Genomic DNA, 22,446 nt, shown 5'->3' on the forward strand with positions numbered 1-22,446 from the left:
GAGGCCTGATAACCTAAACACGTAACTGATTGAATGGCTTCTTGTGAAAAGAAAAACTATCTCCATTTAACAGATAAAGAATCTGAGTCCAAGGAGATAAAGGGTTATGCCCAAGTCACATAGTAAGTGATTGTGCCAGATTTTAGATCTGTGGGTTCCTGTTTGAGAGCCACTGTGCAGTGCCTTTCTGCCCTAGCATTGCTCAAGAGTATATATAAGAATGCTAATGGCAGCATTAAATGTGCTGTAGAATACCTATACCTTAGAATACATTGTAGCTGTTAAAAATGATAAGGTAAATCTGTATTAATGTGGGAAATGTTCACGATACATTAAGGAAGCAGGTTGGTCCTAATTTTAAAATGGGCAAAGAGCCTGAATAGATGTTTCTCAAAAGAAGACATACAGATGCCCAACAGGTATATGAAAAACTTCTCAACATCACCAATCATCAGGGAAATGTAAATCAAAACCACAATGAGATATCCCCTCACACCTGTTAGAATAGCTTTTATCAAAAAGACAAAAGGTAGCAAGTATTGGTAAGGATGTGGAGAAAAGGGAACCCTTGTACACTGGTGGGAATGTAAATTAGTATAGCCATTATGGAAAACAGAATGGCAGTTTCTTAAAAAATTAAAAATAGAACTACCAAATGATCCAGCAATTTCACTTTTGGGTATATATCCAAAAAAATGATAGCAGTATGTGGAAGCGATACCTGCACTCCAGTGTTCACTGCAGCACTATTCATGATAGCCAAGATACGGAATCACCTAAGTATTCATCAACAGTAAAGACAATATGATGTATATACACAATAGAATACTATTCAGCCTTGAAAAAGAAGAAAGTTAATGTCATTTGCAACAACAGAAATGAACCTGGAAGACATTATGCTAGGAGAAATAAGCCAGACACAGAAAGACAAACACTGCATGATCACACATGTGGAATCTTAAAAAGTTGAACTCATAGGAGCAGAGAGTAGAATAATGTACTATGTACCTGAAAATTGCTGAGTAGATTTTAAATGTTCTCACCGCAAAAATATATGAAGTGATGTTAATTGGCTTGATTTAATCATTCTACAATGTATGCATGTATCAAAACATCACATTATAGCCTATATACATAATACAAATAAATTGACTTGAGATAAAAGATTACTAAATAGTGTATATATATAGTGATCTCTCCTTTTTTAAAAATTTCAATAGTTTTGGGGGAACAGGTGATGTTTGATTACATGGATAAGTACTTTAGTAGTGATTTCTGAAATTTTGGTGTACCCATCACCCCAGTGGTGTACGCTGTAACCAATGTGTAGTCTTTTATCCCTTACCTGCCTCCCACCTTGAGTCCCCAGATTCCATTGTATCATTCTTATGCCTTTGCATCTTCATAGCTTAGCTCCCACTTGTAAGTGAGAACATATGATGTTTGGTTCCATTCCTGAGCTACTTCACTTAGAATAATGGTCTCCAGGCCAGGCGCAGTGGCTCATGCCTGTAATCCTAGCACTTTGGGAGGCCGAGGCAGGTGGATCACCTGAGGTCGGGAATTCAAGACCAGCCTGGCCAACATAGTGAAACCCCCTCTCTACTAAAAATACAAAACTTAGTCAGGCGTGGTGGTGCATGCCTGTAGTCCCAGCTACTTGGGAGGCTGGGGCAGGAGAATTGCTTGAACCTGGGAGATGGAGGTTGAGGTTGCAGCAAGCCGAGATTGTGCCACTGCAATGTAGCCTGGGCGACATAGCGAGACAACAGGTTTAAAAAAAAAGATAATGGTCTCCAACTCCATCCTGGTTCCTGCAAATGCCATTATTTCAATTCCATTTTATGGCTAAGTAGTATTCCATGGTATATATATACACAGCACATTTTCTTTATCCACTTTGATTGAAGGGCATCTGGGCTGGTTCCACATTTTTGCAGTTGCAAATTATGTTGCTATAAACATGCATGTGCAAGTGTCTTTTTCATATAATGACTTTTTTTCCTCTGGGTAGATACCAGTGGTGGGATTGCTGGATCAAATGGTATATCTACTTTTAGTTCTTTACAGAATCTCTGTACTGTTTTCCATAGTGGTTGTACTAGTTTACATTCCCACCAGCAGTGTAAAAGTGTTCCCTTTCCACCACATCCACCCCAATTACGGCTATTCTTGCAGGAGTAAGGTGGTATTGCATTGTGGTTTTGATTTACATTTCCCTGATTATTAGTGATGTTGAGCATTTTTTCGTAAGTTTGATGGCCCTATGTATATCTTTTTTTTTTTTTTTTTTTTTTTTTTTTGAGAATTTTCTGTTATTCATATCCTTAGCCCACTTTTTGATGGGATTATTTGGTTTTTTCCTTGCTGATTTTAAAACTGGAAAAGTTCCCTTGTCCCCCTTGCAGGACGTGCAGTGAGGGTGTGGCTGTCTTTTTCAATGCCCCGCTGCTCAAACCTCTAGGGGAGCATACAGATGCGCAAGCTGTGGGGCTCCAACCCCACAACAGTGTCTGGGGGTGAATGTTTACAGCTCCTGAAGCCGCAGTGGGTATGTGTTACAGGGTGCTCTTTTAGTTTTGTTGTCTATAGGCGGCTTGTGTTAACTAGCTCAATTAGACCCCTGCTTTATCGCAAGGACAGAGGGCTTTCTGTATCCCGGGGTTCTTGCCTTGGTGTACCGGAAGAATCGGATCACATGTGGGCTTGGAGAATTCGAGTGCAAGGTTCCACTGAGCAGAAGAAGTAGCTCTCCGCAGATGGGGGAGCCAGAAGGGAGATGATTTTCCCCTGGAGCTGGGCCCTTGGCGGCCCAAGTTCTCCTCTGACTGCCCCGACCAAACTGCATCATTCCACCGGTTGATGCCCTGCTGGCCGGCCAGCCTGCCGAAGCTTGTCAGCGTGCTCTTCCGCCAGCGTGCTCCTTTCAACGTCTGCTTGAGGAGCAGCCACTTGTGTCTTTTTCTGCTGATGCGTTCCTCACAACATCCAGTCACCATGTGTTCCTGCTAGGGTCTTGGGGGTTTTTATAGGCACAGGGTGGGGGCGTGGCAGGCCAAGGTGGTCTGGGAAATGCAACATTTGGGCAGGAAATGCCTGTCCTCACCTAGGTCCGTGGGGATGGAGCCCTAGCCAGGGATCACACCTTCTACCCAGCACTTCTCTTCCCTCATTCTGTATCATTTAAAGGGGCCATGCTCTTCCCTTCCCAGCACTCCCTATCAATTTGTTTGAGTTCCTTGTAGATTCTGGATAATAGTCGTTTGTCAGTTGCATAGATTGTGAAGATTTTCTCCCACTCTGTGGGTTCTTTGTTTACTTTGTTGATTATTTCTTTTGCTGTGCAGAAGCTTTTTAGTTTAATTAAGTCCCATCTATTTATCTTTGTTTTTCTTGCATTTGCTTTTGGGTTATTGGTCATGAACTCTTTGCCTAGGCCATGTCTAGAAGAGTTTTTCCCATGTTATCTTCTACAGTTTTTATAGTTTCAGGTCTTAGATGTAAGTCTTTGGTCCATCTGGAGCTGATTTTTGTATAAGGTGAGAGATGAGGATCCAGTTTCATTCTCCTACATGTGGCTTGCCAGTTATCCCAGCACCATTGAATAGGGTTGTCCTTTCCCCCACCTTATGTTTTTGTTTGCTTTGTTGACGATTAGTTAGCTGTAAGTATTTAGTTTTATTTCTGGGTTCTCTCTTCTATTCCATTGGTCTGTGTGCCTATTTTTATACCAGTACCATGCTATTTGAGTGACTATAGCCTTGTAGTATAGTTTGAAGTCAGGTAATGTGATGCCTCCAGATTTGTTCTTTTTGCTTAGTCTTGCTTTGGCTATGTGGGCTGTTCTTTGGTTCCATATAACTTTTAGGATTGTTTTTTCTAGTTCTGTGAGGAATTATATGGTATTTTGATGGGAACTGCATTGAATTTGTAGATTGCTTTTGGCAGTATAGTTATTTTCACGGCATTGATTCTACCCATCCTTGAACATAGGATGTGTTTTTCCATTTGTTGTGTCGTCTGATTTCTTTCAGCAGTGTTCTGTAATTTTCCTTGTAGAGGTCTTTTACTTCCTTAGTTAGGTATATTCTTTGGTTTTGCAGCTATTGTAAAAGGGGTTGAGTTATTGATTTGATTTGCAGCTTGTTTGCTATTGCTGTATAGCAGTACTACTGATTTATGTACATTGATTTTGTATCCTGAAACTTAACTGAATTCATTTATCAGATCTAGGAGCTTTTTGCATGAGTTTTTAGGGTTTTCCAGGTATACAATCATATCATTTGCTAACAGCGACAGCTTGACTTCCTCTTTACCAATTTGGATGCCTTTTATTTCTCTTTTCTGACTGGCTGTGACTGGCTAGGGCTTCCACTACTATGTTGAATAGAAGTGGTGAAAGTGGGCATCCTTGTCTTTTTCTGGTTCTCATGAGGAATGCTTTCAACTTTTCTGCATTCACTATAACGTTGACTGTGGGTTTGTCATGGATGACTTTTATTACCTTAAAATATGTTCCTTCTATGCTGATTTTGCTGAGGGTTTTCATCATTAAGCGATGCTAGATTTTCTGAAATGTTTTTTCTGCTTCTATTGAGGTGATCATGTGTTTTTGTTTGTTTTTCTCTTAGAGTTTAGCTCTTGTTGCCCAGGCTGGGGTACAGTGGCACAATCTCAGCTCACTGCAACCTCCGCCACCCAGGTTCAAGGGATTCTCCTGCCTCAGCCTCCCAAGTAACTGGGATACCACATCTAGCTAATTTTTGTATTTTTAGATGGGGTTTCACCATGTTGGCCAGGCTGGTCTCAAACTCCTGACCTCAAGTGATCTGCCCTCCTCAGCCTCCCAAAGTGCTGGGATTACAGGTGTGAGCCACCACACCCAGCCTGATTTTTGTTTTTAATTCTGTTTATATGCCGTATCACATGTATTGACTTGTGTATATTAAACTAACCCTGCATCCCTGGTTTGAAATCCATTTGATCATGGTAGATTATCTTTTTGATATACTGTTGGATTTGGTTAGCTAGTATTTTGTTGAGGATTTTTGCATCTACGTTCATCAGGGATATTGGTCTGTAGTTTTCTTTTTTGTCATGTCCTTTCCTGGCTTTGGTATTAGAGTGATACTGGCTTCATAGGAGGATTTAGGGAGGATTCCCTCTTTCTCTTTTGGAATAGTTTCAGTAGGATTGGTACCAGTTCTTCTTTGAATGTCTGATAGAATTCAGCAGTGAATCCATCTGGTCCTGGACTTTTTCTTGTTGGCAATTTCTTAATTACCATTTCAATCTCAGTGCTTGTTATTGATCTGTTCAGAGTTCCTATTTCTTCCTGGTTTAATCTAGGAGGGTTGTATATTTCCAGGAATTTATCCATCTCCCTAGGTTTTCCAGTTGGTGAGCATAAAGGTGTTCATAGTAGCCTTGAATGATCTTTTGTATTTCTGTGGTATTCGTTGTTAATATTTCCTGTTTCATTTCTGATTGAACTTATTTGGATCTTCTCTTTTCTTTTCTTGGTTAATCTCACTAATGGGCTATCAATTTTGTTTATCTTTTCAAAGACCCAGCTTTTTGTTTCATTTGTCTTTTGTATTTTGTTGTTGTTGTTGTTGTTTCAATTTCACTAAGTTCTACTCTGATCTTTGTTATATCTTTCCTTCTCCTGGGTTTGGGTTTCGTTTGTTCTTGTTTCTCTAGTTCTTGAGGTGTGACCTTAGACTGTCAATTTGTGCTCTTTCAGACTTTTTGATGTAGGCACTCAATGCTGTGAGCTTTCCTCTTAGCACTGCTTTTGCTGTATCTCAGAGGTTTTGTTAGGTTGTGTCACTTTTTTCATTCAGTTCAAAGAATTTTTTAATTTCCAGCTTGATTTTGATTTCATTATTGACCCAAAGTTCATTCAGGGGCAAATTATTTAATGTTGCATGGTTTTAAGAATTCCCTTTGGAGTTGATTTCCAATTTTATTCCCCTGTGGTCTGAGAGAGTACTTTATATAATTTTGATTTTCTTAAATTTATCGAGACTTGTTTTGTGGCCTATCATATGGTCTCTATCTTGGAGAATATTCCATGAATGTTCTGATGAATAGAATGTATACTCTGCAGTTGTTGGGTAGAATGTTCTGTAAATAACCTGTTAAATTCATTTGTTCTAGGGTGTAAGTCCACTGTTTCTATGTTGACTTTCTATATTGAAGTCCCCCACTATGAGATGAGATTCTATTTTGGTGTATTTTGAGGTTTTGCTTCCAGATTTAGAACTCCTTTTAGCAGTTTTTGTAAACTGTGCTGGCTTGGTAGTGGCAAATTGTCTCAGCGTTTGAAAAATACTTTATCTTTTCTTCATTTATGAAGCTTACTTTCACTGGATACAAAATTCTTGGCTGATAATTATTTTGTCAGCTAATAATTATTTAATAAGGCCAAAGATAAGACCTTAATCCCTTCTAGTTTGTAGGGTATCTGCTGTTAATCTGATAGGTTTTTCCTTTACAGGTTACCTGATGCTTTTGCCTCCCAGCTCTTAAGATTTTTTCTTTCATCTTGACTTTAGATAACCTGATGACTGTGTGCCTAGGTGATGATCTTTTTGTGATGAATTTCCTGGGTGTTCTCTGAGCTTCTTGTATTTGGATGTCTAGATCTCGAGCAAGGCCAGAGAAGTTTTTATTCTTTTGCCTTTGTCTTTGTTGGATTGGGTTAATTCAAAAGCCTTGTCTTTGAGCTCTGAAATTCTTTCTTCTACTTGTTTGATTCTATTGTTAAAACTTTCCAGTGTATTTTGCATTTCTCTAAATGTGTCTTTCATTTCCAAAAGTCATGATTGTTTTTTATTTATGATATCTGTTTCTCTGGAGATTCTTTTCATCTACATCCTGTTTTGTTTTAAAATTTAAGTTGGTTTTCACCTTTCTCTGGTGCCTCCTTAAGTAGCTTAATAATTGACCTTCTGAATTCTTTTCTGGCAATTCAAAGATTTATTCTTGGTTTGGATCCATTTGCTGGTGAGCTAGTGTGATCTTTTAGGGGTGGTCATAGAACCTTGTTTTGTCATATTACCAGAATTGTTTTTCTGGTTCCTTCTCATTTGGGTGGACTATATCAGATGATCTGGGATTCAATGTCTGCTGTTTAAATTATTTTGTCCCACAGGGTGATCCCTTGATGTGGTGCTCTCCCCCTTCCCTAGGGGTGGGGCTTCTTGAGGGCCGGACTGCAGTGATTGTTATTGCTCTTCTGGGTCGAGCCACTCAGCAGAGCTACTGGGTGCTAGTCTGGTACTGGAGAGTGTCTGCAAAGAGTCCCGTGATGTGATCTGTCTTCAGGTCTGTATGCCATGGATACCAGCACCTGCTCTGATGGAGGTGGTAGCAAGGGGATGAAGTGGACTGTGTGAGAGTATTTGGTTGTAGTTTTGTTTAGTGCACTGGTTGTCTTGAATGCTAGTTCTACTAGCACTGAAGTTATTACATGGACAGACTCAGGACCTCTGGTTGGCAGAGATGTTACAGGCAGTAGAATTAGCTGCTATTTTCTCCTTTCTTGGAGCAGGGTTGTTCTGTTGAGTTGCTGTGATGGCTTGAATTGGTTGGCCTCCAGCCCAGAGGTGTTGCTTTCAAGAGAGTATCAACTGCGGTGGTAGTATAGCGGGGATATAAGCTTGCCCTAAGGTTGCGTGGATAAATGTTCGGGTTTCTTACTCAATGAGCAGGACCATAGAGCTCCCACAAGTTTATGTCTTTTGTTTACGGCTACCAGGGCGGTTAGAGAAAGACCATCTGGTGGGGGCAGGGATAGTGTGTCTGAGCTCAGACTCCTTGGGTGGGGCTTGCTGTGGCCTCTGGGTGGTGGGAGTGGTGGTTCACAGGCCAATGAAGTTATGTTCTAAGGGAGATTATGGCTGCCTCTGCTGCTTCATACACATCACCAGGGAAATAGGGGAAAGCCGGCAGTGACAGGCCACAGCCAGCAAGGCCAGTCTCACTCCTGCCGTGCTTCCCCAACAGCCCAACAGAATCAAATTTATATCCATGCCTCCAGTGCACAGGGTGGATATCGTGCCCTAGACTACACGCCTCCCCCCCGAGAAAGCAAGCAGGGGTTTTAGACCTTGCCCATCTGCCTGCCACGGCTTCTGTGCTCATATGTGCACTTCCTGTTTGTCCCATCCCCCCCACAGATTCTGCCCAGGAAAATTCACGCTCAGTTGAAATTATTACAAAGTTCAGCTGAAAGTCTCCTTCTCCCTATGGTCATTCCCCAATGCCATTGGCTGCCCTCTCCAAAGACCCCTGTGAAATAGTCAGAAATGGTTTCCCTGGGGACCAGGAGTGCCTACAGGGCTCTTCCTGCTGCTGCTTCTACTTATATATTTTGCTTGGCTCTCTAAATTTATTTCAGTTCTCCTTCTCCTATGATCTGGATTTTCAGGTTCCCCATTGAGGATGTGTGCAGAGGTGGATTTTCACCCCTCACACTGTTTTCTGTTTTGAAATGGAGTCATGCTCTGTCGGCCAGGCTGGAGTGCAGTGGGCAAGATCTTGGCTCACTTCAACCTCCACCTCCTGGGTTCAAGCGATTCTTCTGCCTCAGCCTCCTGAGTAGCTGGGACTACAGGTGCACACTACCATGCCTGGCTAATTTTTGTATTTTTAATAGAGACAGGGTTTCACCATGTTGGCCAGGCTGGTCTTGAACTCCTGACCTCAAGTGATCCACCCACTTCCGCCTCCCATAGTGCTGGGATTACAGGCGTGAACCACCATGCACAGCCACCCTCTCACACTTTGGACCTTGAGAATTTGTTTGGAGGTTCTAGCAGGGGAGTACAGCTGCTCATATACCCTTGACCGAAGACCAGTTCTCTATCAGGGATGGTTGTCTTCTTCAACCAAGCATGCAGTTTCGGGAGCCCTCTCACACTTCAGGCACTCAATTTTTCTGCTGTCTTATGGATTTTGCAGCAGCAAGCTACTTCTTTCAAAGGATCTGTTAATTCTTTTGTTTTTTCTGATATGTTCCTGCGGTAGTTCTTGGAGCCAGAGTTCACTATGTGAGTCTCCACATGCTGTTCTGTTCTGAGTGGCAAGTTAGTCCTGCCTCCTATCTGCCGCTTTCCCCTTCTATCAGTCTCATTTTTGTATAGAAAGAAGTTGAGATATGTAGTATGTATCACATGCACAAATATAGAAAGTATGCTAAACGTGGTTTATGTAGGCGCTTTAAATTTTTTCTCTTTATGTTTTTTGGTATTTTGTTGATTTTTACAAGTATATATTTTATAATGGGATAGTTGGGAGATTGGTGACTTGGAAATGATAAAAGGGTATGGTTGGAATCAAGTGATGTATATAACCTACTTACTGGCAAATTGACCCTTAGATAATTAAGTTAACTATGATTTTTCTTGATGAGAATTTAGGGACTTTGTATGGCTTTCACTTCTGATTTTCATGATCCTCTCCTCTTTTTCAGTAACAGTAACGAGTAGCCAGAGTACTCCTGCCAAAGCCCCCAGGGTAAAGTGCAATGCATCCATTTCTTCCCCGTCATCCGCAGCTTGTGCCCCAAGCTGTGCTGGAGACCTCCCTCTTCCTTCAAATACTCCTACGTTCTCTATTAAAACCCCTCCTGCCAAGGCCCGGTCTCCCCTCAACAGAAGAGGTTCTGTCTCCTCCGTCTCTCCCAAGCCACCTTCATCTTTCAAGATGTCAATTAGAAACTGGGTGACCCGAACACCTTCCTCATCACCACCCATCACTCCACCTGCTTCCGAGACTAAGATCACGTCTCCAAGAAAAGCCCTTATTCCCGTGAGCCAGAAGTCATCCCAAGCAGAGGCTTGCTCTGAGTCTAGAAATAGAGTAAAGAGGAGGCTAGACTCAAGCTGTCTGGAGAGTGTGAAACAAAAGTGTGTGAAGAGTTGTAACTGTGTGACTGAGCTTGATGGCCAAGTTGAAAATCTTCATTTGGATCTGTGCTGCCTTGCTGGTAACCAGGAAGACCTTAGTAAGGACTCTCTAGGTCCTACCAAATCAAGCAAAATTGAAGGAGCTGGTACAAGTATCTCAGAGCCTCTGTCTCCTGTCAGTCCATATGCTTCAGAAAGCTGTGGAACGCTACCTCTTCCTTTGAGACCTTGTGGAGAAGGGTCTGAAATGGTAGGCAAAGAGAATAGTTCCCCAGAGAATAAAAACTGGTTGTTGGCCATGGCAGCCAAACGGAAGGCTGAGAATCCATCTCCACGAAGTCCATCATCCCAGACACCCAATTCCAGGAGACAGAGCGGAAAGACATCGCCAAGCCCGGTAAGTCAGCAGTGGTGGGAAGATACATTTCCTAACTTAAAAGAGGCCAGACACCCAGATGTCTCAAGTCAAGATGCTTTTTTTTTTTTTTTAAAGAAAGCAATCTATTTATTCCTAGTGCTACCAAATTTAGCACATAAATACAAAATTTTGCATGGGCCATATTTTAACTAAAAATTTTTTATGCTAAGAAACTTTTTGTTTGAAATTCAAATGTAACTGGATGTGCTGTATTTTATCTGGCAACTCTACTTAATCCCATTAAAATCCCTCCTGTCAGGGTCCATACTCCTCAGCCCTGTTGCCTGATTCACTAAAGCCCTCATCATGCTCCAGGATATCAATTCAAAAATATCTCCCCTCCCCTGTTAGACAGTATGCCATCCTCTTTTTATAGATAAAGCTGTTGTTCATAGGAAAGTTGCCAACATCCATAAGTAGATTTCCAGTTTGTAATTACATTTTGTGATTATTTAAAATACAGTGAAACTTAGATACTTACAGAACAATTTGAGTACAGAATCTTTCTAGATTTTTATGACTTCTCCCCAGTCTTTTATAATCATCTTGCCACACCACAGTAATACTTTTGACACTTATATCTATTCTTTTTAACATTCAGTGTAGTGTCACTTATCTTTTTAGAACTCATTTCATTGACTGACTTAATATTTAAATTAGATAATATCAGTCATCAGTGATTGCTGGCAGAAATAGGTTTGTGAACCTTGAAAAACAAGATTCATTACAGTGGTGGAGGCAGAAGTAGCTGAGAGCATTGGGTGAGCTATGGGCACCTGTCAGAGGGAATAAAAAGCTTCTATTGTTTGCATGTTGAGGGGAGATGGGTTAACCAAGTTTCCACTATACTTCACAGTAGCTCTTGTTATGAGTTATGGAAGTGGTGGCAGGATGATTGAAATAGAATCCGGGATCATGATCAGCATCATCTGCCATTTTAAAGGGCAGAAGCTAGATAACCAACCTTAGGCCAGTTTTGGTTTAATAAGTGTTCATATCCCCCACCTGCTCTCATGAAGGCCTATCCCATAATTTTAGAAAAATAAACTGATACATTTTAAAGACAACTTAGTACACAAACTGCAATCAAGACCTTGCTGTAGAAAGTGGAGAAAAAAGAGTTATAAGGAATCTTTCCTTCTCTCAAAATTGTGACTGCTCTTTATCCCTAGCCAAAATTTCTATTTTTTTTTTTTTTTCAAGGGAGCTGGTCTCAGCTATGTGTTAGCAGAAAAGTAGTTTCAAGGAAAAACTACTTTCACTGATAAATAAATCTTAAAATCTTTAAAAGGTAGAAATAGTGTGTTGGTCTTGTAATTTATTTGAAGCTAACATTTCTTAAAAATTTTTTACCTTTATATGATGATAATGTCAACTTCAGAAGAGAGTAACAGCTTCCATTTGAATACCTATTTTGTTTATAAATGGGGGGGCTGATTTATTCATTTATTTCAAAAAGGATGTTAATTGTAACTTCTTCATTTCTTATTAGGAGACTTAGCTAGTAAATGTTTTCTTTTCACATAAAAAGTCTATGCTTTCTTTCCCTACATATCATCTGTTAAGTTTTTACTGTAGTCAGTACAAATTAGCCAAAAAGACATTGCCATTAAAAGTATTTGGAGCTGAAAGTAGGCTAACTAAACAATCAAATTTCTGGCGGCCTAATTTAAGGTACACCTTAGTAATAACTTGGTAACAGTTGAACTTCAAGGAAATCTCTGAAATCTAAACTTTCTTCCTCTAGGTCACCATCACTCCCAGCTCCATGAGGAAAATCTGCACATACTTCCATAGAAAGTCCCAGGAGGACTTCTGTGGTCCTGAACACTCAACAGAATTATAGATTCTAATCTGAGTGAGTTACTGAGCTTTGGTCCACTAAAATAAGATGAAAAATACAAGACTGACTCTATAACTCTGGTCTTTAAGAAAGCTGCCTTTTCATTTTTAGACAAAATATTTTCAATGCTGAAATGTACCTAATCTGGTTCTGCTACCATAATGTATATGCAGCTTCCCCAGGATGAATGCTGTGTTTAAATTTCATAAAGTAAATTTGTCACTCTAGCATTTTGAATGAATAGTTTTCACTTTTTAAATTATTCATGTTCTCTACAATAATGACATCCCGGTTCATGGAGGCAAAAAACAAGTTTCTTGTTATCCTGAAACTTTTCTATGCTCAGTGAAAAGTATCTGCCAGCTGCAGCATGAGGCCTGTGAAGGCTGACTGCTGAAGAAATCCTCTGCTGAAGACCCCTGGTTCTGTTCTGCCTCCAACATGTATAATTTTATTTGAAATACATAATCTTTTCACTATGCTTTTGTGGAGGTTTTTTTAAGTATGTGTAAAAATGTGATGTTCAGATAAGTACATTTATATCAGTTCAGTGTTAAAATGCAGTCTCTTGAGTTAAAGTCATCTTTATTTTAAATGCAGTGATAAATGTCAACTCTTTGGAGAAACTAGGAGAACAACAACAGAAAGCTGTGTTTGTCTTTTTTCTCTCAAATATATCTCCCGTATGAAATTTCGGGTCCCCATGTTTTCACCAAGCGATCTGGTATGTCAGCCAACCCAACATCACTTTCTACAGGAGGTTGTGATTTTCGCCATTTACTAGAGGAAGATGTTTTATAAAATCAGTTTGGGGTTTGAATTCAGGTGTAGTCATCGGTTCTTTAGGGGCTGCAATGTTTTTAAAAAAATAAGTCATCACATTTTAAGAAAAAAGTGATGATTTCTTATTGATATTTTTATAACAGAATATAGCTTTTAACTGAAAATCCAGAACCAGAAACATAAACCTTGAGTTTCTCTTCATGTACATAAAAAGCAATAGCCTTTTAGTATAGATAGCCTTGAGCCGAAAAGTAATAGAATTTTCTCTAGATATTTAATACAGAGAGTGTATAGACTGACTCTAAGTTAATAATGTGCAAAATATCTTCAACATCCCTCCCCTTAAGCAACAATTATGTATCAGTGATCTTGAACCATTGTTTTATATTTTTCACCTTTGTAACCTCACAGAAAGAGGCTTTACATACTTTCTATGTACTACGTACTTAGAAGGGAGCCTCCTTCCAATCATGAAACTTTGTTTTATCCATATCCCTGAGGACTGTGTAACTTTATGTCGGTTTTTGTCATTATTTGAAAATCTATTCTTACTGACAACTTTTTAATTCCTTTGATCTTATAAGTTAAAGCTGTAACAACTGAAATTGCATGGGTCAAGTAAGCATAGTTTCATCCAGGGAGAAAAATAAATAAAAGGAAGCCATAGAATTGCTCTGGTCAAAACCAAGCACAACATAGCCTTAACTGAATATTTAGGAAATCTGCTTATATCTAGTGTTTGTTTTTTGACTGTTGGGCTTTGGAAAGATGTTATTTATGACCAATATCTGCCAGTAATGCTGTTTATCTCACTTGCTTTGAAAGCCAATGGGGGGAAAAATCCATGAAAAAGAAAAAGATTGATAAAGTAGGTGATTTTGTTTGTATCCCTACACATCTCCTGGCAGCACTACTGAGTGAAATTGGGATACATTTGGCTGTCAGAAACTATACCGAGAGTCTACTGGGTATAATATGTCTCACTTGGAAAGCTAGTACTTTTAAATGGGTGCCAAAGGTCAACTGTAATGAGATAATTATCCCTGCCTGTGTCGGTGTCAGACTTTGAGCTGATCCTGAATAATAAAGCCTTTTACCTTATCTGATGTCCTTTTCTGAGCTTTTTGCATTACCTAGAAGCAGTCTACACAAAAGAACTATAGTAGTCAAGAATCCCTTCTACTTGTTCATTAAATAAAATGTTTATTCCCAAAGTTATAATCTATTTCAAGCTGAAAGAGCTTTTAATAAAAAAACATCTTGCCTGGGTCAGACCTTGAGCATTTAAGATGGCTTGGATTACTTGATAAAGGAGGGTGGAGTGATGTAGTTCTTTTTCTAAACAAGTATTTCCAGCACAAACTTTTCCATTTGAATACATTCCAAGCACTATTGCTAGGATCCCGTATAAGAGTTTGCTTTTGGCTGTTTCAACACGGGCCCTTAATTTAATTTTGTGAGGATGACTGACTAGTCCCTTCAAATGTTTCTTCATCTGGACTGCACATTTAACTGATGATGGATCAAGACCATGTGTAGCTACTCTTGTATTGAGGGTCAGCCCATTATCCCCATCCCCAGCCCTAATAGCTTAAAACAGCTTTAACTCCCAGCTTGAAATTAGCCTATGGCCATGTTCGTAACATCAGTCGTGTGTGGGTTCAACAAATGCTTTTTGAGAGCACTGCTGCTCTTTTTTTCTGCTTTTACTAACTCTGTTTTTCTGCTTTTCCTAGTCCCAAGAGGGCCAGACTTCCTTTTACATTGCTCTTAAAGCAAAGGCCAAGTAGTCTCACAGAGAAAAATCAATTCCACAACTAGGTAGTGTGGGCAACATTTTACAAATGTGTGTCAGAAGAGAGACTGAGTGAAAATATTGTACTAGAAAAACTGAGTTCATTTCCTCCCTATGGCAATTCAACACAAGTGGTTTCTGCTTCATAATTCCATAAAGGGCTAAATGTAGGCCCAGTTGAGCTCTTGTGGGTAGATCTCATTGCTTCTCACACAGGTCTTCACAGGGAATTCTTTGCCTGCCCTAGGTTTGGATCATGCCACATTACCAATTAACCCATTACTCATAAAATTATCAGGGATTATGGAAAAAAAATTGGATTATGCATCAGTTCTTTAGATATTCGTTGGAAGTTATAGGCAGGCTGAATACATTTTGTTGGACTTCAGCTTAATGCTTTCATCCCTGGAATACAACCCTAGCTTGTTATAAGGTAACCATTTTGATCCCTAAAGTGGTAGCAAAACCTGTTTTATTTCTGAGCTGTGTTTGAGTACAAGCTAAAAAGTGTAGGGGTTGTTGAGAAATGATGTAAGATAAATTCAGCCTTTAAAGAAGAAATCACCTGAGCATATTAAGCAGCTTGTTTATATTGGTATGCCTGCAGCAAGCATATAACATCACAAATGAGAGATATTATGTTACTAAAGAATAGGCTTATTTGATCCCTAAAGTTCATCCCTTGCTAAGCCAGGAAAGAGGGTTTTTAGGGTATGCAACCAGGTTCCTTATTTTGAATGTAAAAGGTTTAATATTCCGTTTATACTCCATTTGTCTTTAATTTCCTTAACTTGCCACATGCCCCTTTGTTTTGACATTCTGAATAATTTATATTCAAGCCATTTTGTGAAATATGAATAGCATATTTCAAAATGCCTTTGATTGGAAGGCGTTTAAGTCAGCCAACATTTACATATCACCTGGGTGCCAAGCCCTGTGTGTGAGGCACCTGGTCTGCAAAGAGTTCCTTTCTTTATTTTCAGTTGCCAAAGGAGTCACTTTATAATACCTCAGGAGGCCAGAGTCAGCATTTGAGAGAAACAGCAAAGATCAGATTTCAAGTCCTTTGAATAAAGTTGTTTTGTAATCAGCTATTATGTAGCAAGTACTGTCTAGAAGCCTACTTTTCCCTCCAGGAACTTAATTCAGCTGCTGCTTAGAACTTTTAACTTCTCAAAGTAAAATACTTTTTGGATACATGTTTTTATTAAATTCCTTACAAGGTTATAAATAATGGTTGAAAACATGATCTCTAGTGCCACACTGTCTAGCTTTGAATCCAAGCCCTGTGTGTTAGTGGACAAGTTACTTAACTCTTCTGTGAATCAGTTTCCTACCTTAAAATGGAATTATGTGGGGAGGGGCACAGTGGCTCATGCCTGTAATCCCAGCACTTTGGGAGGCAGAGGCAGGCAGATCACAAGGTCAGGCGATGGAGGCCATCCTGGCCAACACGGTGAAACCCCGTCTCTACTAAAAATACAAAAATTAGCTGGGTATGGTGGTGCATGCTTGTAATCCCAGCCACTCGGGAGACTGAGGCAGGAGAATCGCTTGAACCAGGGAGTCAAGAGGTTGCAGTGAGCTGAGATCGTGCCACTGCACTCCAGCCTGATGACAGAGCGAGGCTCCGTCACAAAAAAAAAAAAAAAAAGGATTTTTGTGGTTATTACACGTAAAGCTTTTAGGACAGTGCCTGGCACATAATACCTAATATTTTATTGGAACAGTTGCTGTTAGCTGTAAAGTATGGAGGGCAAGGGTTATTATCCATATTCGATACATGGACATAAAAGTTTAGCTCATTCCTGTTCCCTTTCCACTAACAGCTACAGTCTGCTAAGGTCTTCGCAAATCAGAATCAACTGGTAATTAAAAAACAACAACAAAAGCATAAATGTTGCCTGGGCCTCCCAGTCCCAGCACTTTTCAAAAGGAGCAAGTAGGTCTGTGGGGAAAAATCAAGTTTGAAATTCATGACTTTGTCCTACCAGGTACACATGAAAATTACAGAGATTATTTCATATGTGGCCTGTAGCCACTGTTCAAAGAGACCATAATCTTCAAATCTGTATCCTGAACTCTTAAACAAACCAAAGCCTTTGCTCACACAAAGCCCACCCTCCCATTTCCTGACTGCTGCCCCCAGCTCTGCCTCATTGTTTAAGATGTGATCACCTTTAGAGAGGAAGCTGCAGCTGCTGGTCTTTAGAGCCAAGAGCCAACTCTTGCTCCCTTGTTAGGCTATTGTGCTCTCTTGCTCATGAGCAGACAAATAAAATAGGTAAAGCTGAAAACAAGCCATGTTGCTGTCTGTTAGTAGGATACAAAAGAAGATTAAAACATTTCATTGAAGTATAATGAAGACTAGATTCTTCGCTCTCACTTGATGAGATTCTTCCCCAGGCTACTCTGTTTTTGATGCCAATAATACTTGTTGCCATTCTCACATCAGTGTGAAAATACCAGCCCTGAAAGTTTGCTTGATATTTTGATGTATAAATCCAACACTGGGGTTTCAGCTGTCATCTAAGCATCGAATTTATGCTGCCACTGATGCTATTAAGGACCCTAGTTTCCAATTTACAGGAACTTAAGGAATGTGGCATGCTTTTATTAGAAGCTGGTATCTGCTTCTGCAAATAGTCCTGCCACCTTGTATCCCCTTCATGGGTTTGTGCCAGTTATCAATTCAAATGAAGATGTTAAGAGCTGGGTTGTTTTTTTCTTGGTAACAACCTTGCTTACTTCTGAAGTCAAGGTCTAAAAGCAATTATACAAATCAACCCTTTCTCTATCAATATATTACCATATGATATATGTTACTGAAACAAAACTAAACCATCTGGCCTTGCTATGTTGACGTGGAGTTAGCAAATATTGTTATACCATGTCACTTGATAATCATTCAGCATGACTGTTAATTTCTCTTCCACCTTTCCCTCATCTCCTGCAATATATTCAAACACAATTTTCCAAGAATTATTTGAAAAGAAGCATAAAGAGGATTTATTAAATGTAACTGTGAAATAACTTATTAGTGGTTCAGGAACTGAGAAATTAAAATCCAGTGGGCATTGTTGCCTCTATGAGAGGCAACATTCAGCCCAACCATTAATGTCAAGTTGGAAATGCTGCTTCCTCAAAAGCCCTTTTGGATTTAGACAGTTTTATATGGGAGTAAGAGACTCAGAGTCCAAAAATCAATGTCTTCAGAAAGAGGAAGACAAGTTAAAACGAACATTAATATCTTGAGTGTGGTTATGATAAACACTTCCCAACTCCCTAATTAGATAATGAGGTATTGGCCTTGGAGTGCTGCACGTGTAATTAAGTATCTGGCTTTGGAAAACTCCTAAAACCAAGAAATGTAAGTGACAGAGTCTGAAGTTATATACGGAAAGCCTGCAGGATAAAAAAAAAATTATAATAGGAGTAGTTTCTGTTCCAGCCAACTCTCCTGTACAATGAATTGCACAAAGAGAGGATGCTGTTTAGAGCAGCTTGTTAATTTGAGTTATCCTGTGGTGTCCTCTTGCCTTCCTGTTTACGTTGACAGCATTTCTAAGCCCATTTATATTCTCCCTTTTTATGTCATTTTGGCCACTGTACTCATTTGAGTAGTGCATGAACCCAGGATTGTGGGTTTCATTCCCAAATGGGCCAATTCATTTCACTGTGTGTATTCTGTGGCCACAGGCAGCATCTCACTGCCTGCGCTAGCCAGCCACTCCACAAGGAGGAGTGGACAGAGTTTAGACTTGGTATAAACACTAGATAGAAACTCATAGTATGTATCCTCACTATACAACCTGAAGGCATTCTCAGTGCTGCCTGTCTTTCCTCTTCCTGCCTGAAGACCAATTGTATAAACCTCTTAACAATCAAAGTTGTAGATTGTTTGATTTAGTGCACACTCCTATACCCACTTATAACCCTATAAATGGGTATAATTATTATCCCCATTTTTTTTTTCAGGTAAGGAAACTAAAACACAAGTTAAATAACTTGCCCAAGGATATGTAGCAAGTGGCAGCTTGTGGATTTGGTCTGACTCAAAGCCCACAGTCTTAATTCCCATCCTAGAGTGTCTGTCCTCTGGCCCTCCCCATCAATCAAATATGTGCTTTCCATTGTCAGTATATTCAAAAGAGAAGAACTCTCAAAATACATTTCCTACTAGAGTAATATTTGAAAAAATATTCCTTAGAAGAAACAATTGTTAACTATAGAAGGAAGGGAATATGCAGGACTAGAAGCTAGAATCAGTGCTGAGAGTGTGTTATAAGAGCACAGGAAGAAGACTGATGAACACAGTGATAGGAAAACAGGAACAAAAGCACAGAAGTTAAATTTAGAAAAAGTGAAGAAAGGCTTACCCCCGAATATGACGGCAGAGAATGAAGATAAAGATACACATGCCCTATGACCCAACAATTCCACCCTTCTACCCGAGAGAAACTCACATGCACTGGGACACGTATAAAGATGTTTGTGGCAGCATTGTTTATGCTAGCGAAAGGCTGGAAATAATCCAAATGTCTGTCCACAGTAGAATGGATAAACTATGAAATACTCATATTGTAAATGTATATTACAATGAGATGGAAAAGAATGAACTAGCTACATGACAATGCCAATGAATGGTTAGAATGTTGAGCAAAAGAAGCAAGAAAGAGGAATGTATTCAATATGATTGCATTCAGATCAAGTGTTAACAGAAGACAGGAAATTCTAACTAGTATGGAGAAATAATACACATGGGTGGTAAACAGCAAAACAAAATCCTGATTTGATTATTATAATGAAACAGTAGTTCCCTCTGGAGGGTTGTGTTTGGGTAGTAACATGAAGGACTTCCTAGGTTATGGCAAGGTTCTGTCTCTCGCCCTGGTTAGTGATTATATGGGTGTTTGCTCTATAATTATATCTTGCACTTATGTTTTATACATTTTTCTATATATGTTTTATGATTCATGATTTTAAAGGTTTTTTTAAAAAGGAATGAAGATCAGATAGTTCTCTAGAGAAGACAGACAAGAGGTGGGCATTGGGGAGGTCTAGATAGACTTGCTACCAGTTCTTCAAAGGGAATAAGCTACTGGAGTGAGACTGTGGGTCTTCTTGATGCTTTCTAAGGAAAACAGGAGAATCCTCTGTTCCCTCAAAGCAGAAGGATAAACTAAGTTGCCTCTCTATGTACTGTCAGGATTTAGTATATGCATTCAGTTTAAAAGAAAAGAATTTTCCCTTCAGTAAAATGTGCTGTGGCTGAAGCATGGGGTTTGGGATTTTCATAGCTGGGACTGAGCCAGAAGACAGCAAGGGGTGGCCAACAGAGGGAGGTCCTGTAGCGTTGCCAGCACTGCAGCATTTGGCAGCCTGTTAAAGCTCCACATCATATGCATTTCCTCCTTTCTCCTTCTTCCCCAGTCTTGTATTTTCTTTCTCTCCTCAAGGTCAACCATCAAATCAATGCAGAAATGGGGCATAGAAATCAAATTCCTATTTTAAAGATACAGAGGGTCGCAAAGCTAGATAGTGGCAGAATCCATGCTGGTATCCTACAGTTTTTGCACCCAGTCCTCTTGATCTATTAGCCATTATCCTCAATTCTTTGCTATTCTGGTATTTTGAATATTTTGAACACTTGAATACTTTGCTATTCAAAATGTTTCTCTGCCTGGAATAGTTTTCCCACCTTAGGACTACCTTTAAGCCCTCATTTTTAAAGATCCAGTTCAACCCCTCCACCACTTCCTGTAGGAATTCTTCACAGATTTTCCTAATATAGCTTCCTTCCACTCAGCCCCATAGTGTCTGGTTTCAACACTCTGACAGTGCTTAGCACATTTGTCTTAGAATTATTTATATATTTCCTCCACTAGACTAGTCTCCTCAATATCCAACTGGTCTTACTTATTTCTCTATACCCAGTATTGTGCTGGAACTGGCTTATACTCGTGACGGCCAATTATTAAATATTCAGGGATTTTGTGAGCTGTTAAAGTGTTAGTAGGCTGATACTTAGAAGTAAATACTCAATCATGGCAAGAGTATTTACACTATGGAAGTAGGCAGAAGGTACAAACCGGGGTCTTTTATTTTTTTCTGGAGAGCTAGCTCACCAGCACATCACTGCACATATCCTACCACCACCTGTCTGCCCCTGTGCTTGCTTTAGTGCTTGGCATAGTGGTTGTAAGATGCATGAAGAAGAAAGGCAACCAGTGAAAGTGCAGATCAAAAGGAAAGAGAATTCAAATAGCGTCAGCTCAGGAGCCCAGGGAAGAGAAGTTTCTGAGAAGTGGGTGTTCACTGCTGCAGAGAAGTTGATGAAGATAACTTAAATAAGGCTAAATTAAGCACATCTTTGTCCTTCTCAAGACCTACTTCAGTAGGATGATAGATATGAAAGATGGCTGGGAATAAAAAAAATACAGGTGGCTAGGAAATGAGCAGTAGATGTAAATTCCTTTCAAGACAAGAGGAGTCTTTCTCTTATTAAACAGCTATTTACTGAACATCTACTATGTGTCAGGCATTGCATTAAACAAAGACAACACATGGGCCCATCCTCAATTTGCTCCTGGACTCACAGGGCAGACAAACACAAGAACATAATGACAGGTGCTCTGAAGGCATGATCTGGGGGCTGTTGGAGCATATTAAAATGAGCCTGGAGATCCCAGGACGTTTGCATACAGAAGCCAACTCTAAGCTTAACTCTGGAGAAAAAACAAATTTTCCAGATGTTTAAGTGAAGAATTATCCTAGCAAAGGAAATAGCACAATAGCATGAACAGAGGTTTGAGGACATGAGAAAGAATGGCCTGTCTAAGGAACTCTTTTATTCCAGTTTCCCTGATGGCTGCAGCAGAGAGAACATGTAAAGAACAGCAGGAGATGAGACTGTGGAGGTAAGCAGGGGTAGGGCACAAAGGCCTGGCATTGCCACCATACTGAGTTTGGGCTTTATCTTGAGGCACTAAACAACTACTGAATGACCAAGCAGGGGACAAGCACAATCAGATTTTTATTTTTGAAAAGTGGTTCTATAGTAATGTAAACGGTTAATGTAAAGATTGTAAAGGAACCAGACATTGGGCAGGCAGCCCAGTTAGGAGATGTATTAGTCTCTTCTCACACTGTGGCAGGACAAACTGCAGACAAAACTCCTCAGACACCGAGTTAAAGAAGAAAGAGGTTTATTCGGCCAGGAGCATCGGCAGGACTCCTGTCTCAAGAGTTGAGCTCCCCGAGTGAGCAATTCCTGTCCCTTTTAAGGGCTCACAACTCTTAAGGGGGTCTGCATGAGAGGGTCATGATCGATTGAGCAAGCAGGGGTTACGTGACGGGCTGCATGCACCAGTGGTCAGAGTGAAACAGAACAGACCAGAAAGTTTTACAATGTCTTTCTATAATCTATAGATGACATCAGTTGCTAGGTCAGGGGTGGAATTTTAACTACCAGGCTTAGGACAGGCAGGCCCAGGCCTGGTTTCAGGTCTGGTTCCTTGGTTTCGGGTCTAGTTCCTAGGTGCCGGGCTACGTGCCTTTAGTTTTGCTTCTCTTTCCTTTTCTGAGTATAAAACAATATAACAATATGAGAGGGTCTGTCTCTCTTCTCTCAACACTGCTAATAAAGACATACCCGAGACTGGGTAATTTATAAAGGAAAGAGATTCAG

General features: G+C 39.9%; 1 protein-coding gene across 4 annotated transcripts in view; it reads left to right on the forward strand.

Moving 5' to 3' along the window:
* DTL (denticleless E3 ubiquitin protein ligase homolog) overlaps nucleotides 1-14,062 on the forward strand; it is an 89,354-nt gene extending 75,292 nt beyond the window's left edge. For 3 of the 4 annotated variants that reach the window (XM_077991800.1, XM_077991819.1, XM_077991809.1), the window contains 2 exons: nucleotides 9,482-10,314; nucleotides 12,083-14,062. In XM_077991800.1, the coding sequence (XP_077847926.1) occupies nucleotides 9,482-10,314; nucleotides 12,083-12,181 (932 nt within the window). In that variant the 3' untranslated portion in view covers nucleotides 12,182-14,062. 4 annotated transcript variants of the gene reach the window in all.
* Nucleotides 14,063-22,446: the final 8,384 nt, after the last annotated feature.

This window comes from Macaca mulatta, chromosome 1 (assembly GCF_049350105.2).
Source record: "Macaca mulatta isolate MMU2019108-1 chromosome 1, T2T-MMU8v2.0, whole genome shotgun sequence".
NCBI classification, from domain to species: Eukaryota; Metazoa; Chordata; class Mammalia; order Primates; family Cercopithecidae; genus Macaca; species Macaca mulatta.